Raw genomic sequence first — 16630 nt, forward strand, 5'->3', positions numbered from 1 at the left:
TAATGAGTTGGTTATGTATTCAGGAATCGAGCTGAAAGCTTATCCCTTTGAAGTATTTCCATAGAGAACGGTAATCTCCTTTCTGTCTGTATCCTATCCTGAGAGAACTTACCTTTAAATAGACATCTCCCAGTTAAGGCTTATACCCATACACTTGGGTGTATTGAGTGAGCCTGGATCTTAGTAACCAGGGAATTTGCTAGTGTATCAAACATTTACCTGGTTCTGGTTAAGGGCTCAGTAAATTTTGGAGGAAGGGTCAAGTTCAGGTTCATTGTCAAATTTCTTACAGGATTTTAGCATAGTGTCTGGCACAAAAGTGTTCAGAAACATGGTTCGTTAATAGATATATTTCCAAACATCACTATATCTCAGTTTCTTCATTTGTCAAATGGAGATAATAGCTAGTTGGAAGGCTATTAATATTATATCATTTCTTAAGGTGATGTATTTGAAAGTGCTTTGCAAATTGAAGTGCTAACTAAATGTTAATTTTGGTTAAGACTTTTTAAAGTATTTTTTTCCCCAAAAACATACTTGTAGAATTATTACCTAAAGGGTCAGGATCTAGGGCTGGGCCCAACCTCACCTACAAGTAGATTATGTGTACTTTGTTAAAGTGCTAGAATTCTGGAGTTCCCTTCGTGGCTCAGAAGTTAACCAACCTGACTAGAATCCATGAGGATGCAGGTTCAATCCCTGGCCTCACTCAGTGGGTTGGGGATCCCGCTTTGCTGTGAGCTGTGGTGTAGGTCACAGATGCAGTTTGGATGCCGCATTGCAGTGGCTGTGGCTGGCCTTAGCACAAGGCTGTGAATTCTACCCTTAGCCTGAAAACTTGCATATGCCTCAGGTGCGGCGCTAAAAAGCAAAAAAAAAAAAAAAAAGTGCTAGAATTCTGTTCCTCCACAATAATAAGTGCTAATGTTTTTTGAACACTTCCTATGTACTGTTTTAAATCCTTCACGTGTAGAACAGGTTTATTTTTCTGTAAGTATTGTTCACATTCCTATAGGCACAGAGAAACTTACCCCAGGTTATACAGATAGTGAGTGATACAGCCAGAGTATGAACCAAAGCAGTCCTCAGTTGAGAGCCACCACTTGTGACCCATCTGTGTCTCTGTACTCTTAGGGATAGATAATAGCTTCACAAAATAAGACCTCACAGAACACCCACAGAGAAGTTAGCATTCAGGTAAAGTGGTTCAGTCCTGGGTGTTAAGGTATAAACAAGTACAGACATGCCTTATGTAACTCCGTGAACTCTCAGAACCCCTTTATATTCAGCTACTTCCTTTTTGCCTTTAATTTCTAACTTTTTTTTAGACAAATTAATGTTAAAAATTGTTGAGAGGCGCTCATACAGTCTGGTCTTAATAACTTTGGATCATTATTACAGAGTGGAAAACGATGGGAAAATTCTGTTTTCTGTAATGAATATATACTTTTATCACTAATTACACAAAATAACTTTTTATATAGACGGCACAGATGGATGTTGCTAAAAAAATTTAGAATTCATTTGTTCTTATATTGAAAGTTATTATTTTCAAATTGCCAAAAAGGTGGTATTATTTGTATGTTCTCTATTATTCAAAACTGCTGTGTTCTCTATCATTCAAAACTGTTATGTTCTCTATTATTCAAAACTGCTTAGGATTGTGATTGGAGGGACAGGAGAGGACAGTAAAGAACTTTGCATTGAGAAAAACCAGGCCATCAGCTCTGACCTTCATTAACTTCATATTTACCCTTACCCTAAATCTGAGTCTGTCTTCCCTCCAGTCTTAGAAAATGACTTGTAAGATGAGGTTTTCCCTCTGTTCAAGTCTAACACCATTTAGATGGGTTTTTCCCAAATTTCTTCTCTTTTCCTCTAGAATTTTACTCCTATCAATTAGTCTTTCTTCTTTATGTTTGATTTATATTAACATCCTTCTCCTCTCCTCCTAAAACCTCATTCAGATACAGTTGATCCTTCAATAACTTGGATTTGAGCTGCACAGATCCACTTGTATGCAGATTTTTTTTCCAGTAGTAAATACTATAGAACCACTTGATCTGGGGTTGGTTGAATCTGCAGATGTGGAGGAACCACAGATAGAGAGGGCTGACTCTAAGTTATACTTAGATTTTTGATTTTGATGAGAGTTGGCACCCCTGACCCCTGCAGTGTTCATAGTCAACTGTATTGTCCATTCTGAAAACTCTTTTCATCCTCTTTCCCCCATAGTTATTATCATTTCTATCTCTTTTTACAAAGCTTTTTGAAATAGCAGTATACTTCATTGTTCCCCACTTCCACTCAAGTCTCAAGACTCCTACAAGCTGACTTCCATTCCTCTGAAACATGTCTCTGTTTGTTGAACAGTTATCTAGTAGCTGAGAACCCCAGAGGATAATTTTGAATTCTTATCTATTTTACTTATTTTGATATGGTTGACTACTTCTTGAAACTGGCTTTCAAGACATGACTTTCTCTTGGTTTTAGTCCTACTTTTTTTTTTTAATTCTCCTTTGTAAGTTCCTTGTTTCCGCATTCCTACTTTATTATTACTATTTTTTTTTTTCCTTTGGCTGTGCCTGTGGCATGTGGAAGTTCTCAAGCCAGTGATTGAACCCAAGGCAAAGCAGTGACAACCCCATATTCTTAACCACTAGACCACCAGGGAACTCTTCCCCATATCTACTTTTTGTTTTGTTTTTAAGATTTTGTTCTTGCATTTGTTTCTATATGCTACTTTGAACCTCTGTTCTTCTGTGTTTTGACTAGGTAATATATTAAATAGTTCGAAATTCAAAAGATTCTAGAAGGTATATACATCACAAGATTTCTATCTCAATTCTTTCTGGAGGCAGTTATTTCTAATTTCTTGTATATCCTTCCAGAAATAGCCAAAACTAATTTTAGCTTTTAGTTTTTACCCTCTTTCCCCATATATAAACTCCACAAACTTAAAACCAAGATTGAAATGTCTTCATTTTCACAAAAGGAGAAGATTAGGGCTGAGATTGTACAAAAACTGCCTAGTCAGTTATTGAATAATATATAGTATAAGTTTAAAATCATTTGTGAAATGGTGGTGCCTGATTTTGTGTTTTGGCTTTTTTTTTTTTTTTTTAATCTCCTTTTTTTTTCTCTTAAGGGCCACACCTGCGGCTTATGGAGGTTGCCAGGCCAAGGGTCAAATCAGAGCTGTAGCTGTTGGCCTATGCCACAGCCACAGCAGCACAGGATCCCAGCCATGTCTGTGATCTACACCACAGCTCATGGCTATGCCAGATCTTTAACCCTCTGAGTGAGGCCAGGGATCTAACCTGCAACCTGACATGGTTCCTAGTCGGATTTGTTTCTGCTGTGCCATGACAGGAACTCCCTTAATCTCTTTTCTTGACCCTGCCTAGCTTCCGTGTTCGCATAGCACATTCGGTGTGGTAGTTAATTCCTCATGAGACAACATCTCCATAGGGCAGAGTCATGTGTGTCTCTTTCACCACTGTTTGCCAGCATCATGCATAGACCTTGGCATGGCGGTTGTGCACAGAAGTATTTTTCAACTGAGTGAGTGAACAAGTAAATAAATAAATAAGTAGTTAAATTAAAAATAGGGTGGTACCCATCTCTTACTGCTTTTATTATCTCTTCCCTTTTTCAAACATTTGATTATATTGAGGTGTTCTCTTTAAGGAAGATTTTATTTTTTATTTTTTAATATATAATATTATAACTTCCTACCCAACAATAATAGCATAAATATTCTTCTCAAGTGTACAGGGGACATTTTCCAGAATAGAGCACATATTAGAGCACAGATTGAGTCTCAACAGGTTTAAAAATATGTCTCATATAAATTACCTTTTCTGAACACAACAAGTGAAGTTAAGAATCAACAATAGAAATAAAACTAGAAAATTCACGAATTTGTAAAAATTTATAAACAACCCAGAGTCTACTCTTAAATTACCAATTGATCAATAAAGGAAGCTTTTTTAAAAATAAATATTCTGTCATATCAATTAGATAGTGAAATACTTTTCTTGGGTTAGGATAAGTGATAAATGTGGAGTGATGCATGATACAGGTCTTGAAGAGAGCGGATTTTCTGTTGTTAAGTCATTTATAAAATATTGGTTACGACTGCTGCTAGCATTAAGCTGGTAGCATGTGACTCCTTGATCTTTAAGAAATGTTAAAAGTTCAGAAGAAAACGTCGTTTTTTCTGATGTTTGATTTTCACAGTAATCATGTGTGTGCTCTTACGTATGTGAGTATGAATATTCTGCAACTGTTAGGTCAGCTGGGACAAAATTAAAGCAAGGTATATAAAAATGAATGATTAAGAAAAGCTTTGTAGTAAAGTGAAAATAAAACATTTTTCATCTGTAAGAACATTGTCACTGAGACATTCTGGGACATTATCTCTAAGAACATATGCAGAGAAAAGGAAAGGATCTTTTTTCACATTTGGGGAAGTTTCTGGTTAAGTATTTGTAAATAATTATCACAGTTAGAACTATAGCCTTTATCTTCAAATGCTTAATTTTTTGTTGATTTACTCATTTGCTTGACAAATATTATTAAGTAGCATATACTCTTCCATTATAGCAGTCTTCATAGCTTTTGAATATGACATAATCCTTAGGACTAAAATAAGCTCAAGTATGTAAGAGATAGTGTTATTTATTCGTGCATCCACTTTTACCTTATTTGAATTATATATTACTGAATAGGAAATCAGTTATAAGATTCATGATCTTGCTTAATGGCTTACCACATGACCCTTCGCACACTAGCTCACTCTTACTTATGTGCTGCTGCTCCAGTTAAGGTCAGCCTCTTGGGTTTGATCTTTAGAGTTGAACTTCTGGGGATTTGTTCACAAACCGGTTTGTATGGAGACTTCCTATATATTGAGAATTCTTTTCTTTCTCCTGCCTTTTTTTAGCAGGAACTAGGAAATACAGTTTTAAATGAGTCTTTCCTGCAATTATAGAGATAAGTTTTCTGGGTCTGTAAACAGCTATATCTTAATTTTCTATTATTTCTCATTGAAATTACTTTTATTTTAGTGAGAAACCCATAGGTTTTTCTCAAGGAAAACTTAATAAAACCAGTTACCAAGTATGTTTATAAATATTGTTTAATATGTTTATTTTGTACTGTTGTGTTTCTGAAATAAGGCTCAAGCATACATGTTCTCTCTTCATCCTTCAGTGTTAAGCCCCATTCTGTTAGACCCAAATTTAAAGCTTAATTTAAAATGCAAAAAGCCTCAGATGTTAGGAGGTCTACCTTCTCTTGGGATATTAAGATAGCCCCACAGACCGAGTTTAATTACAACATGATACAGAATGTTAGCTCACTGATGAGTCCTATTCCATGGTCTGTGTTTGGATGGTTGCCAAGATTTGCAGCAGCCCCAGACAATGGTGGTTTTGTGTGTGAGTGTGTTGAAATGGTCACCTGCTGTCTCATTTTTATATTGGACTTAAATCTATAGGAAGAGTTTTATGGAAGAAAATTGATTCTTGCCGATAGAGAAGAAGTGGAACAGGAAGCAGATAATATTTTAAAGGATGCTGATATCGGCGATGTTGCATTCCTTGTAGTTGGTGATCCATTTGGGTGAGTCAAAGCAGATATTTTGAGCTTTAATTTATTTACTTTTTTAATCATTAAGAATTATTTTATTACATTTAAAACTTTATTTTCTAGGTTCTGATAGAGGCCTCTGTTTACCTAGGCTCTGTCTAAAATTTTGTAGTTTAAGCCTATGTTGTCTGAGATTAATGAAGAAAATTGGCTTGGAAAGGTTGTCGTAGTCATCATGTATCACTTACATTGGTTATCAAGTGTCAACTCTAAAGTTTATATTGTTGCTTCTGCCTTTTTTTTTTGTTAGAAAGTCACTTAGGGCACTAAATAACTTAACAAGCGTATCATTATTACATTAGCAAGACTCGAACCTGCTATTTATTTTGCAGGTAAATGCAAGTGCTTTGTCCTAGGGTTTTTTCTTTTTACTTTTTTAATCATCTACTATTTCACAATACTGTTGAAACTTTACTTGCCTTGAATTTATTATTTTTATCATTTCTCAAGCCTCAGATTTCAGTTTCTTATGTCCATTGGGGGCTCCGTTCTTCCCTATTACTAAAATGATGGGCTCCTGCTTGTCTCATCAGGCATCATCAGTCTCTCATGTCAAGCCAAACAGAAGAATTCTTTGTCTCCAGCTGCTGACCCAAGATTTATGTCACATATTTAAGAAACATAAGGGCAATTAAATCACTATGAGCCCACCACCAAGGATATTTTTCAAAACAATGGAGTTACATGTGCATATGTCTGTCAGAAAGAAAGTAGTTTTATATCAATATGAGGTGCCAGAGATTATGTATCATTATTACACTTGGTTGCAAATGGTATCCAGTCACTGACAAAGTCCAATAGACCAATGCTGCTTGCAGGCTGGTGCCAGCCCACACACTTACTAGTCCATGATGCAGTAACAATGGAAATTGAGGTTAAGCATTTAGAAACTTTTATAGCAATTTTACAAAGTACTTTTGTCTCTGCTGAAACTAATAATAAGAATTTGGAGCTTGTATTTTGTGTTATTTTGTATTTTATTTTCTAATAGTTTTTTTTTTTTTGCATTTTACATGACAATTAAAACTTAAAAAAAATTGTCGTTTTGCTACATTTTGAGAAGCACTAATATGTTTTTTGTTTTTTTAAATTAGAGTATAGTTGTTTTACAATGTTGTGCAATTTCTGTGGGTCAGCAAAATGACCCATTCATACATATATATATATATATATATATATGTATATATATCTGTATATATATACATATCTGCCCCAAGAAACTGGATATGGTTCATTGCTTATCATTCTAAATGTAATAGTTTGCCTCTACTAACCCCAAACTCCTAGTCCATCCCCCTTCCTCCCCTCTCAAGTCTGTTCTCTATGTCTGTGAGTCTGTTTCTGTTTTATAGATAGGTTCATTTGAAAAGCGCTGTTATTGATTTTTCTTTTACCAAGCTCTTCATTTATTTCCTTTTCTTTCCACTCTGGCAGCCACTATTCTACTTAATCCAAGCTCTCATTATAATAGTTTAATATAGTAGCCTTTTACCTGGTCCAAGAGAGTGTCTTAACTCATTATCTATGTTGTGGTCAAACTCATATTTGTAAATCCATAATTTAAAAATCTTACCCAGGGTCAAAATTAGACTGTTATTGGCTCCTTTATTGGCCAGACCTGAAAAATACTGTCCAGTCTGCTCTTTTGCTGGGGTCCTGCCACCCTTGTACTGAAACCCACATTCACATCACCCAGTTGGCAGCACCCCAGTCATCATGCTTTCTTACCATCACACATTTGTTCACACTGTTTCTTTCATCTGTAATACCCTTTGCCCTACTTCTGTCAGAAACCAAACTATTTTTCAGAGCCCAACTCAAACATCACATTCTGTGTGAGCTAGTTCCTAATTACCCCAGTCAGAAGTTACAGCTCTCCCTAACTGCTGACATGCCATTCATATTAGTTTTTATATATTACCTCACAAAGTATTTTTATGTGTATATTTCCTCTTTAGATTTGTAGGCTGTCCTTCATGTTTTTATCTCCCTGGCTTTCTTCACAATTTTTGGCTTAGAGTAGACATCAATTAAGTATTAAGTGAAAAAGTTGTTAATATTTTGCCTGAGGTTGTGACCGAAGAAGACCAGGTGTCTTCTTGACTGACGTTTATCCATTTAGCTAATGTCTTGTGAACACCTATCTCATGGCCAGCATTCCTACATGCTGAATATGTATTAGATGACTAGATGTGGGGTTTACAGTTTAGTAAGGGAGGCTGACATCAGCTGAAGGAAAAAATAATAAATTTATATCAGCTGAAGAAAAAAAATTTTAAAAGATATGTCTGTAAAGAGAAAAAATAGGGACTATAGGGGACAGATTTATTTATGCAGAGTCACATGGAAAATTCTTTATGTGGAGGTGACATTCAAGCAGGTATCTGAAAAGGAAAAGCAGAAGGAAGAGCATCCTAAGCAGAGGGAACAGCAAGTATTCTACAGAGGGAACAATAGTAATTACAGACCCGAAAGGCCAGAGTGATCGGAACACAGTGAGTGTAGGCAAAGGGGACATGAGGAGCAGTGAAAGAGGTAGGTGGGAGCGAGACATCTGAGGCCTTGGAGGGAGTAGGGATTTTGTTTGAAGTACAGTGGTAAACTTTGAGAGGATTCGAAGCAGCAAATAGTCACAACCTCATTGACATTCTTAAAAGTTCACTCTAAATGCTTGGGCGAATGGATTTCTAGGGTGGCTCTGGTGAAAGCGAGAAAAAGACAAACTGGGAAAAATTTAGAAGGAAAAATGCTGGTAGATAAGGAGAAGGAAAGAGGTAAGTCTTCAGGGATTCTGGCTTCATAACTAAGTAGTTGATGGTGCCATTTCTTGAAATGATGAAAGCTAGCAGGGAAAAAGGCTGGGAGAAACGAGAATTGGTTTTGGACCTGTTTTAAACTTAGGATGTCATACAGACGATTTGGTATCTGTTACTGGAGTTCAAGGGAGGATTGATCCTGGTTATATGACTTTTTAAGTCATCAATATATAGATAGTATTTAAAGCTAGAGGAATGGAGAGAATCACTTTAGTTAAAGAACAAGAGCAAGAAAAGAGGACCTAAGATGGATCAGTCTCTAGGAAACTGGCATTTCATGGTCTCTCAAGAACAGAGGAGGAGGAAAACCAATAGAGTGTGCTGTCACTGAAGCTGAGAGGAGAATGTTTCAGGAAAAGAGTGCTCAGGGGAGTTCCCATTGTGACTCAATGGAAACAAATCCCACTAGTATCCATGCGGATGCAGGTTTGATCCCTGGCCTTGCTCAGTGGGTTAAGGGTCTGGCGTTGCCCTGAGCTGTGTGGTGTAGGTTGCAGACGCGGCTCGGATCCCTCGTTGCTGTGGGTCTGGCGTAGGCCGGTGGCTACAGCTCCGATTCGACCCCTAGCCTGGGAACCTCCATATGCCGCGGGAGCGGCCCAAGAAATAGCAAAAAGACAAAAAAAAAAAAAAAAAAAAAAGAAAGAAAATGAGGATAGAAAAGTGTATAAATTTAAGGGCACCATGTTTGGAGTTAGTTTTGGCTTTATGGAGGAGTTGGTGCTTGAGCAAGGTCTGGCTTAACACGTGAAGATTGTAGGGTAGGCTGAGGGGGTAAGGGGTGGAAGGGAAACCTCAATGTAAATGAAAAAACTGAGGCCCCGAAAAAATGCCAAGATACTCAGAATCCTTCAGTGATTGCAAGGCCTTAAATTTTTTAAGTTTATCTACTTTTTCCTTCTTTTTGACTATGGCTGTACCAAGTTGTAAAGCTTCTCCATTTGTAAATGTTTTGCAGTATTCATTCTTCATCTCTTTGCTCATGCTTTTTCCTTAAAGCAGACTGTTTTTCCCAGTTTCTGTTTCATGAAATAGATTCTGTAAGACCCAGCTCAGATGCCACTTCTTCCACGAATCCTCCCATATTTTTTTCACGAGTAAGTGCTTTTTTAAAAAAAAAAATAAACTTCTAAACAATTAATTTTCCCTATGTTAGTGACTAATCATATATAACCTTGTATTCAGATTCATGTAATATTTATTATACTTTAGTTTTTTTTATCCCCCCGGATTACTGTTGGGATATAGAAGTTGGAGCCAGTGTGGTAAGAAATACGTAAATTTTAATTGGGCCTTAAGGAATTAAAATTTGGATTAATTAAATTGGTAAACCAGGAAGGGAATAACACCAGAATGCAACAAGGCACTGATAGTCTTCCTTACATATGACCCAAAAATGTACTTTGTTTAATTTTAATAAAAAATTACCTTATTTGAATAAAAGAATCAAAAAGAAGGGAAAACTGTTTAGTCAGTCTTTTTTTCTAATTTTTAAAAATCTTCTAATATTTTAAAATTTAATGTTTTTAAATTTTTATTTTAAAAATATTTAAAATTTATAAAATGTACCATTTTTGAATGCACAGTTCAGTGGCATTAAGGGCCTGTATCACATTGTTTGCTATGCATCCTTCAGTATCATTCATCTTCATGAGGAAGATAACTGAAAGCGAGTTAAGTCAGTTGATGTAGGTTTCATCTTTTCCCTTTTATCTAGGTTATTAAAAGGAATGTGGGAGTTAATCACATAAAGAATGTAAATGACTAAAAAAAATACTGCATCAGATCTGATTGTCATGTGAGAGATGAAAGTCTTTCTATCCCCATAAAGAGCAATTGAACAGGGTCATCATTAAACAAATTCCTTCTAAAGATGGTTCTGTTTTGATTCCATTCTATATTTTAATATGCTCTGTAACTATATGTATTTTATAATAAATGAACACATAATTTTTTTAATATTTATGTTGTGTGCCTTTTCCTTCATGGCATATACACACATACACACGGATGGACTTTTAGTCAGCTTTCTCCTATATGCCTTAATATGGGTCATTTGATTGCTTCCATTCCATGTAATTAATGTCTTTGAACAATATCCAGTAAGTGTCAGCATTATTATCATTAGTACATTTCCCCCTTCCTATCATTTTCCCGTTCCCCTATTTTGGACTATATTCTAATGGTAGAATCTCCAATATAGGTTTATGATATCAAAAAATAATCAAAAATTTGGACATAGACATTATCACGCATGTATTGTCAAAGTACTGTTCAAAAGGATTGTACCAGTTTATAGTGTTTCCATTAGTTCATGGGAACACCAGTTTTGCCATTTTTCTTGCAAATATTAGTGAATTTTCAGATCAGCAGCTATACTTCTGTCAAATATGGAGGTACCATACCTGCAAATTAATGTCGTAAAATAAAATTTGAAAATAAATATACTAAACCTTATACATTTAGATTGGTCACCCTTATGTACTTTATTGATTCCATTCATCAAAGCATTCTTTTTTTTTTTTTTTTTTTTTTTTTGTCTTTTTTAGGGCTGCACCTGTGTCACATGGAGGTTCCCAGGCTAGGGGTCTAATCAGAGCTACAGCCGCCAGCCTACGCCACAGCCACAGCAACATCAGATCCTTAACCCACTGAGCGAGCCAAGGGATCGAACCCACAACCTCATGGTTCCTAGTTGGATTTGTTTCTGCTGCGCCACAATGGGAACTCCCATGAAAACATTCTTGAATTTCAGAGCAACTCCAAGAATGTTATTAAGAAACATTTATTGCTATTTCTGGGCATGTGACACTAGAAACATGTGGGTGTGTATAAGTATATGTGATTTCAGGTAGAATCACATCCCTGGAAATAGTAATAAATTCGTTTTTATACATGTCAGTATGTGCACACACACGCACACACATTTTCCCTGTCACTAGAATGAAGCATCTTCATGAGCCGTGGACTGGGAAGAGTGCCTGGGGTGAGAGCGTTCAGCCCGTGTTTCATACTCATTTCTTTCTTTTTTTATGAAGCAGTGTAATCTAGGTGATTGTGATGATAAAATAACAATTTGTCACAATTTTTATAGAAATCCGAGGGGCTCATTTAATCACATTTATAGCAGTTTCACAAAATCAAATCACTTTGCCGGGTCATTAAGTCTTCGTAGTACACCAACCACATCTGGTCATTTTAAATGAACTTGTGATAAAAAGAGATGTAATTTTAAACCAGGTTTTGTTTTGTTTTTTCCTGGTCATCTATTTAAATAACTCATCAAGTAACTAATTCAGTTTTTCTTAACTCACCAAGTAACTAATTCACTTTTCCTTCAGTATTAAGTAGTAAGATTCTGTTGAAAGTGATATTAAAAACCTTTACAGCTGGCATTTGCATTATTTTTTAAAAGCTTACTCTAAATCAAATTGATGATTGTTTTTATAGTAGTTTTTATGTTATGTGTGAGATTAAAAACAGACTTCCCTGGTGGGCATTTGTCAATCTGTTTCTGAATGCCTCTTGGGCTGAAAGCCCTTGATCTTCCTACTTTGTATGCATCGACCAGTTGACAGGTTCTGCTTGTTTGTTATAGTATCTCAAACATGCTAATGTTGCTTTCCCCAGTAGAGCCTGCAGCTTTCATCAAGAGGGAAAAAGGCCTTTAATAATGCAGTTCTAAATTGATGTGGGGTTCCATTTCACAGTATCCATATTTATATTTACATGTGTTCTCTCTTTACTTCATCTATCTAATTATAATCATTAGCTCTATCTCAAAAAAGGGAAGGCAGCAGGCAGAATAGGCAGGTACATACGTATACACACCGTAATTATAACCAGACTGAAACAGTTATAAATGAAATGGCTCCCAGACAGATGTAAAATCCAGTTAGGATTATATCGGCCAGAACACTATTGTAAAGACAAATATCGACAGGCAGTGAACATGTTCTATAAATTCTGCCTTATACAGAAACAATGCCTTTAAAATAGAGCAGAAATCAAGGAGCAGGTCTCCTTGTGCCATAATTTGGAACTCTACAACAGTAACATTAAGGTTTAAAGGAAACCTAAGAGCAAAAAGTTTGAGAATTGATACTCCAGTTCAATTGCTGAGCTTATACAGATGTCTTGCTGGTATGAACAAGAAAAAAAGCGAATTAAATCTTCTTTTTTCTGTAGCTGCCAAGGCTGCTTTAAGAGTGTTTGAGGTGCAGTTCAGCATTGTGAAGGGCATATGTAAATTTACACTTTTCTTGCCAAAGAGCCCAGATGAAAACCTTGGTCAGGTATCCCAAAGTATTTGAGGAAAAGCTTGACCCTTTGACTTGCGCTCATGAGACGTTACAGCTTTACAGTCTGAGAAAGTCAGCCTTCGTTAGTTAATCCAGCCTGACCGTTTCTCACTGCAGGGCTACAACACACAGTGATCTTATTCTGAGAGCAACGAAACTGGGAATCCCTTACCGAGTTATTCACAATGCTTCCATAATGAATGCTGTGGGCTGCTGTGGTTTACAGGTAATATTGCAGAAGAATGGTATTTTTTTTAGTGACATTTAGCAAAAATGTTTTATTTTCCTGCAAATTCCCATAGGTTTTATTGTATTTCATGAATTATAAGGCAGTATTATTTTATGTAAGACTGTATGTTAAGTTTTTTAACAGTGTATTTTTTATATTAATTTTCCTGTAGCTTAGAATTTTTTCCCCCCTCATTGGAATACATCGTTGAAATTTAGAGAAAGCTTTTAAAATTGTATCCAACTTGTCATACAGAAAAAGGGACTATAGCCCAATTAAATTGGTTAAGTATTCCTAAAATCTTTTTTCTTTATTCCAAATGACTTACTCTGTGTTGCTGAGGCCCGTGTTTTTCTACCCAGTATTGTTTTCTGGGCCATCAAGAGCAGTGTGATATAGCAGTCTTAAAGCAGTCTCTTAAAGATCTAAAAGCCAGTGGTATTGGCTTTTAAGCCAGCTTTGCAATTACTGATGTGTAAAGTTAGTTGTTTTTAACCCAAAAATCTTAGTTCTGAGGAGTTAAAAGAGTTCCCTATAGTTGTGCCAAGATTTTCCTCCAAGCTGTTGGCATTCACTTTCCACATTTGATGTTTGTGTTCTGATACTCACACATGTACAATCCATGACAATTATGCCTGCTTTATGGCCACCAGTTTTTAAGACTTCATTGACTGTTAAGATCTATTCCTATTTCATATATATCATAATAGATAAACAATTTACGTCTTAGAACTTGCATAATAAGATATTTTCCAATGTCTTCCTGGAATACATAATTTAAAATAACTGTTTACAGCAAAAAGCTACATTTATCATTGGTACCCAATGCTGCATCTGTGGCTTTAGAGGGATCCATATTTTCTTTATTGCCTGAGACGGGTAGCTCACTTTAATTCTCTAGTCATGGCCAATCATCTCAGAAATTACTGCCTTTGGTTCTCAAGAACCAGAGAGAAAGTATAAATGATTGACCTTTCAGTATTTATTACTTACTCTTAGTTGTAACTATGTTTAGATTGGCAAAGAAATTTGCCATCGATTTTGTCTTTTAATAAAATGCAAATGCATACTTTAAAAAAAACCTTGCCAATTCAGATCTTTTTTACACTTAAAATTGTTTCTGAATGTTTCAGTGTGATAATAAATTGAAGTCTTGACCCTCAGATTCTCAATTGATTCTTAGTCCAGTATTCTTTCCTCTAGATAATGCTACCTTTCACCATAAGAATGATTGCCAGGAGAAAGGAAAAAAGAGAGGAATAAATTATTTTATAGACTAAAATATTTTAACCTTTAATTAATGGACTGTATTTACTTTTTCGTGTTAGTTTTATTTTTATTTCTGGTGAAGAACATTTCCGTCATGTTTTGTTCTATGTTACGATAATTATCGAGTATTTAAAGTCTTTTGCTTTTTAAGCATTAAAATTTTAAAAAGATCCTTATCTTCATTATGTAAATCTATTATCCAGACTGGCTCACGCTAGACTAGGGTGACACTGTCCCGATGATCCTACATTGATAGAAGGTATAGTTTATTGCTCTCATGTTTAAAATGGATGAAGGTATTCGAAAGAGAATTTATATGAAAAGTGAGTCTCCATACATATAAGCCCCTAAGACCATACCTACATTTGCATATTTTTTTGGGCTTTTTTTCAGCTTCGTATGGATTTCTTTAAGCAGCCACAAAAGTATTGTTTTCCCATCTTGGTTCTCTTCTCTGATCTGGATATGACTTACCCCTTGTTTGAAAAACAGGAAGTGCCTTTCTGTTTTTTGTCTTCTATATTTATGAAATCTATAAAAGCATAATTCTTGTACCACTCAAGTTATACCTATCCCAGAAGAAGGAGGTAATTTTTTTTTTGTCTTTTTGCTATTTCTTGGGCCGCTCCCGTGGCAAATGGAGGTTCCCAGGCTAGGGGTCGAATCGGAGCTGTAGCCACCGGCCTACGCCAGAGCCACAACAACGCGGGATCCAAGCCGCGTCTGCAACCTACACCACAGCTCACGGCAACGCCAGATCATTAACCCACTGAGCAAGGCCAGGGACCGAACCCGCAACCTCATAGTTCCAAGTCAGATTCATTAACCCTTGCACCACAACGGGAACTCCAGAAGAAGGAGGTAATTTTTTATTTTTTTGTATCATTTTCTAAGAAAGAAGGCGTTAAAAATGATCATATGTGTGGCACACTTAAATTTTAAAATAAATGTTTGGGTATCCTGCATAATGCAGAAATTTTGACCAAGTGTTCTTCCTTATAATAGTCTTTTTCTCTTTACTATTTGGACTAGCTTTTATGGAAAAAAATAATAACCTATACCAGTGGTTCTCAGACTTTGGTATTCATCAGAATCACCTAGAGGGATTATTAAAAGTTTGCTGGGCCTTCCTTTCAGATTTTCTGACATAGTAGATTTGGGATAGGGGTCTGAGCATTTGCATTTCTCACATATTCTCAGGTGATACTGAAGCTGCTGGTTCAGGCACCACACTTTGAGGACCACCAACCTAGACAGATAAGAAAATTCTTAGAAAGTTAAAAACTGTACTGTCATTCTTTTAGTATGGCAGAATTGGAAAGGTAGATTTTAGTTCCCAGAAATATGCTTGCTAAATGTAGAATGTTAACAGCCTACCTTGCCATACTCTCTGACGCAATTTTCTAAAAGGGAAGTGGGCACCACTTTCGAAAGGCGTTCTGTCACCTCTGTGAAAAGCTTTCCCTTGGGTTCAGAAACAACTATCCAGTTATTGAACAAAATCTTACTCTGGGTAAGGTGACAGATCTGAACAGTATATTCTTTTCAACATCTTCACCTTAGGTTAAAGGGCACTAGTTTGAAATTCCTAACTTGAAAATGGGTGCAAATGTAACTATCAGTTTATCGGGTCCTTTTAAGCTGTCTTTTTGTTTTTGTTGTTTTCTAACTCAGCATAGAGAGTTTAGAATTGACCATTGAGTATTTTTTATTAACTAAAAAATTTAGTTTATTTAGTAATTTAGTATGGTTTCTTAACCAGCAGAAAACTCTTGATTATCAGTATTAATGAAGGTAAGTAGTTACATAGACTAACAGTTCTACACACATACAAACATACATGCATACATACATCCAATTGGTATGCATTCTGTTATAGGCATGCTGTAAAATATAGTTCCTTAACCACAACCCCCAGGTACCTAATGAAATTTTTGTTGTTGCTGTTAAATGAAGGCTGCCAAGTTGGAAATTGTAATGAGGAGTGATGATCCATTTATTTAACAAATACTGTTTGCCTTCTTATTGTTTGCCTACTAAGTTCCTTTGAATACAGTGATAAACCTGACCAAAGAGCTTACATTCTAGTAGGAACGAGAGGAAATAACAAATTAAAAAAATATATGTCAGATAGTGGTAAGTATAAGAAATTTAAGTAGACTGCTAGGTTAGAGAGTAACTTGGTCACTACTGTAGTTGGTGGTCAGGGGAGGTCTCTCAGGGGTGACAGCACTTAAGATTAGATATGAGTCAAGAAGGGACAACCATATCCCAGTCAAAGGGAGCAGTTCGTGCAAAGATCCTAAAGCGGAAGTGAGCTTGGCTTGTTGAAGGAACCAAAGGAGAGCTTACTGAAGAGC

General features: G+C 36.0%; 1 protein-coding gene across 2 annotated transcripts in view; it reads left to right on the forward strand.

Moving 5' to 3' along the window:
* Positions 1-16630, forward strand: part of DPH5 (diphthamide biosynthesis 5) — a 34700-nt gene that overhangs the window by 871 nt on the left and 17199 nt on the right. For both annotated transcript variants that reach the window (NM_001243679.1, XM_005655461.4), the window contains 2 exon segments: positions 5504-5628; positions 12890-12998. In NM_001243679.1, the coding sequence (NP_001230608.1) occupies positions 5504-5628; positions 12890-12998 (234 nt within the window).

The sequence above is a fragment of the Sus scrofa genome, chromosome 4 (genome assembly GCF_054392235.1).
Source record: "Sus scrofa isolate SSC_HxYL_T2T_F1_AM1 chromosome 4, Sscrofa_HxYL_maternal_Yorkshire_Landrace_v2.0, whole genome shotgun sequence".
NCBI classification, from domain to species: Eukaryota; Metazoa; Chordata; class Mammalia; order Artiodactyla; family Suidae; genus Sus; species Sus scrofa.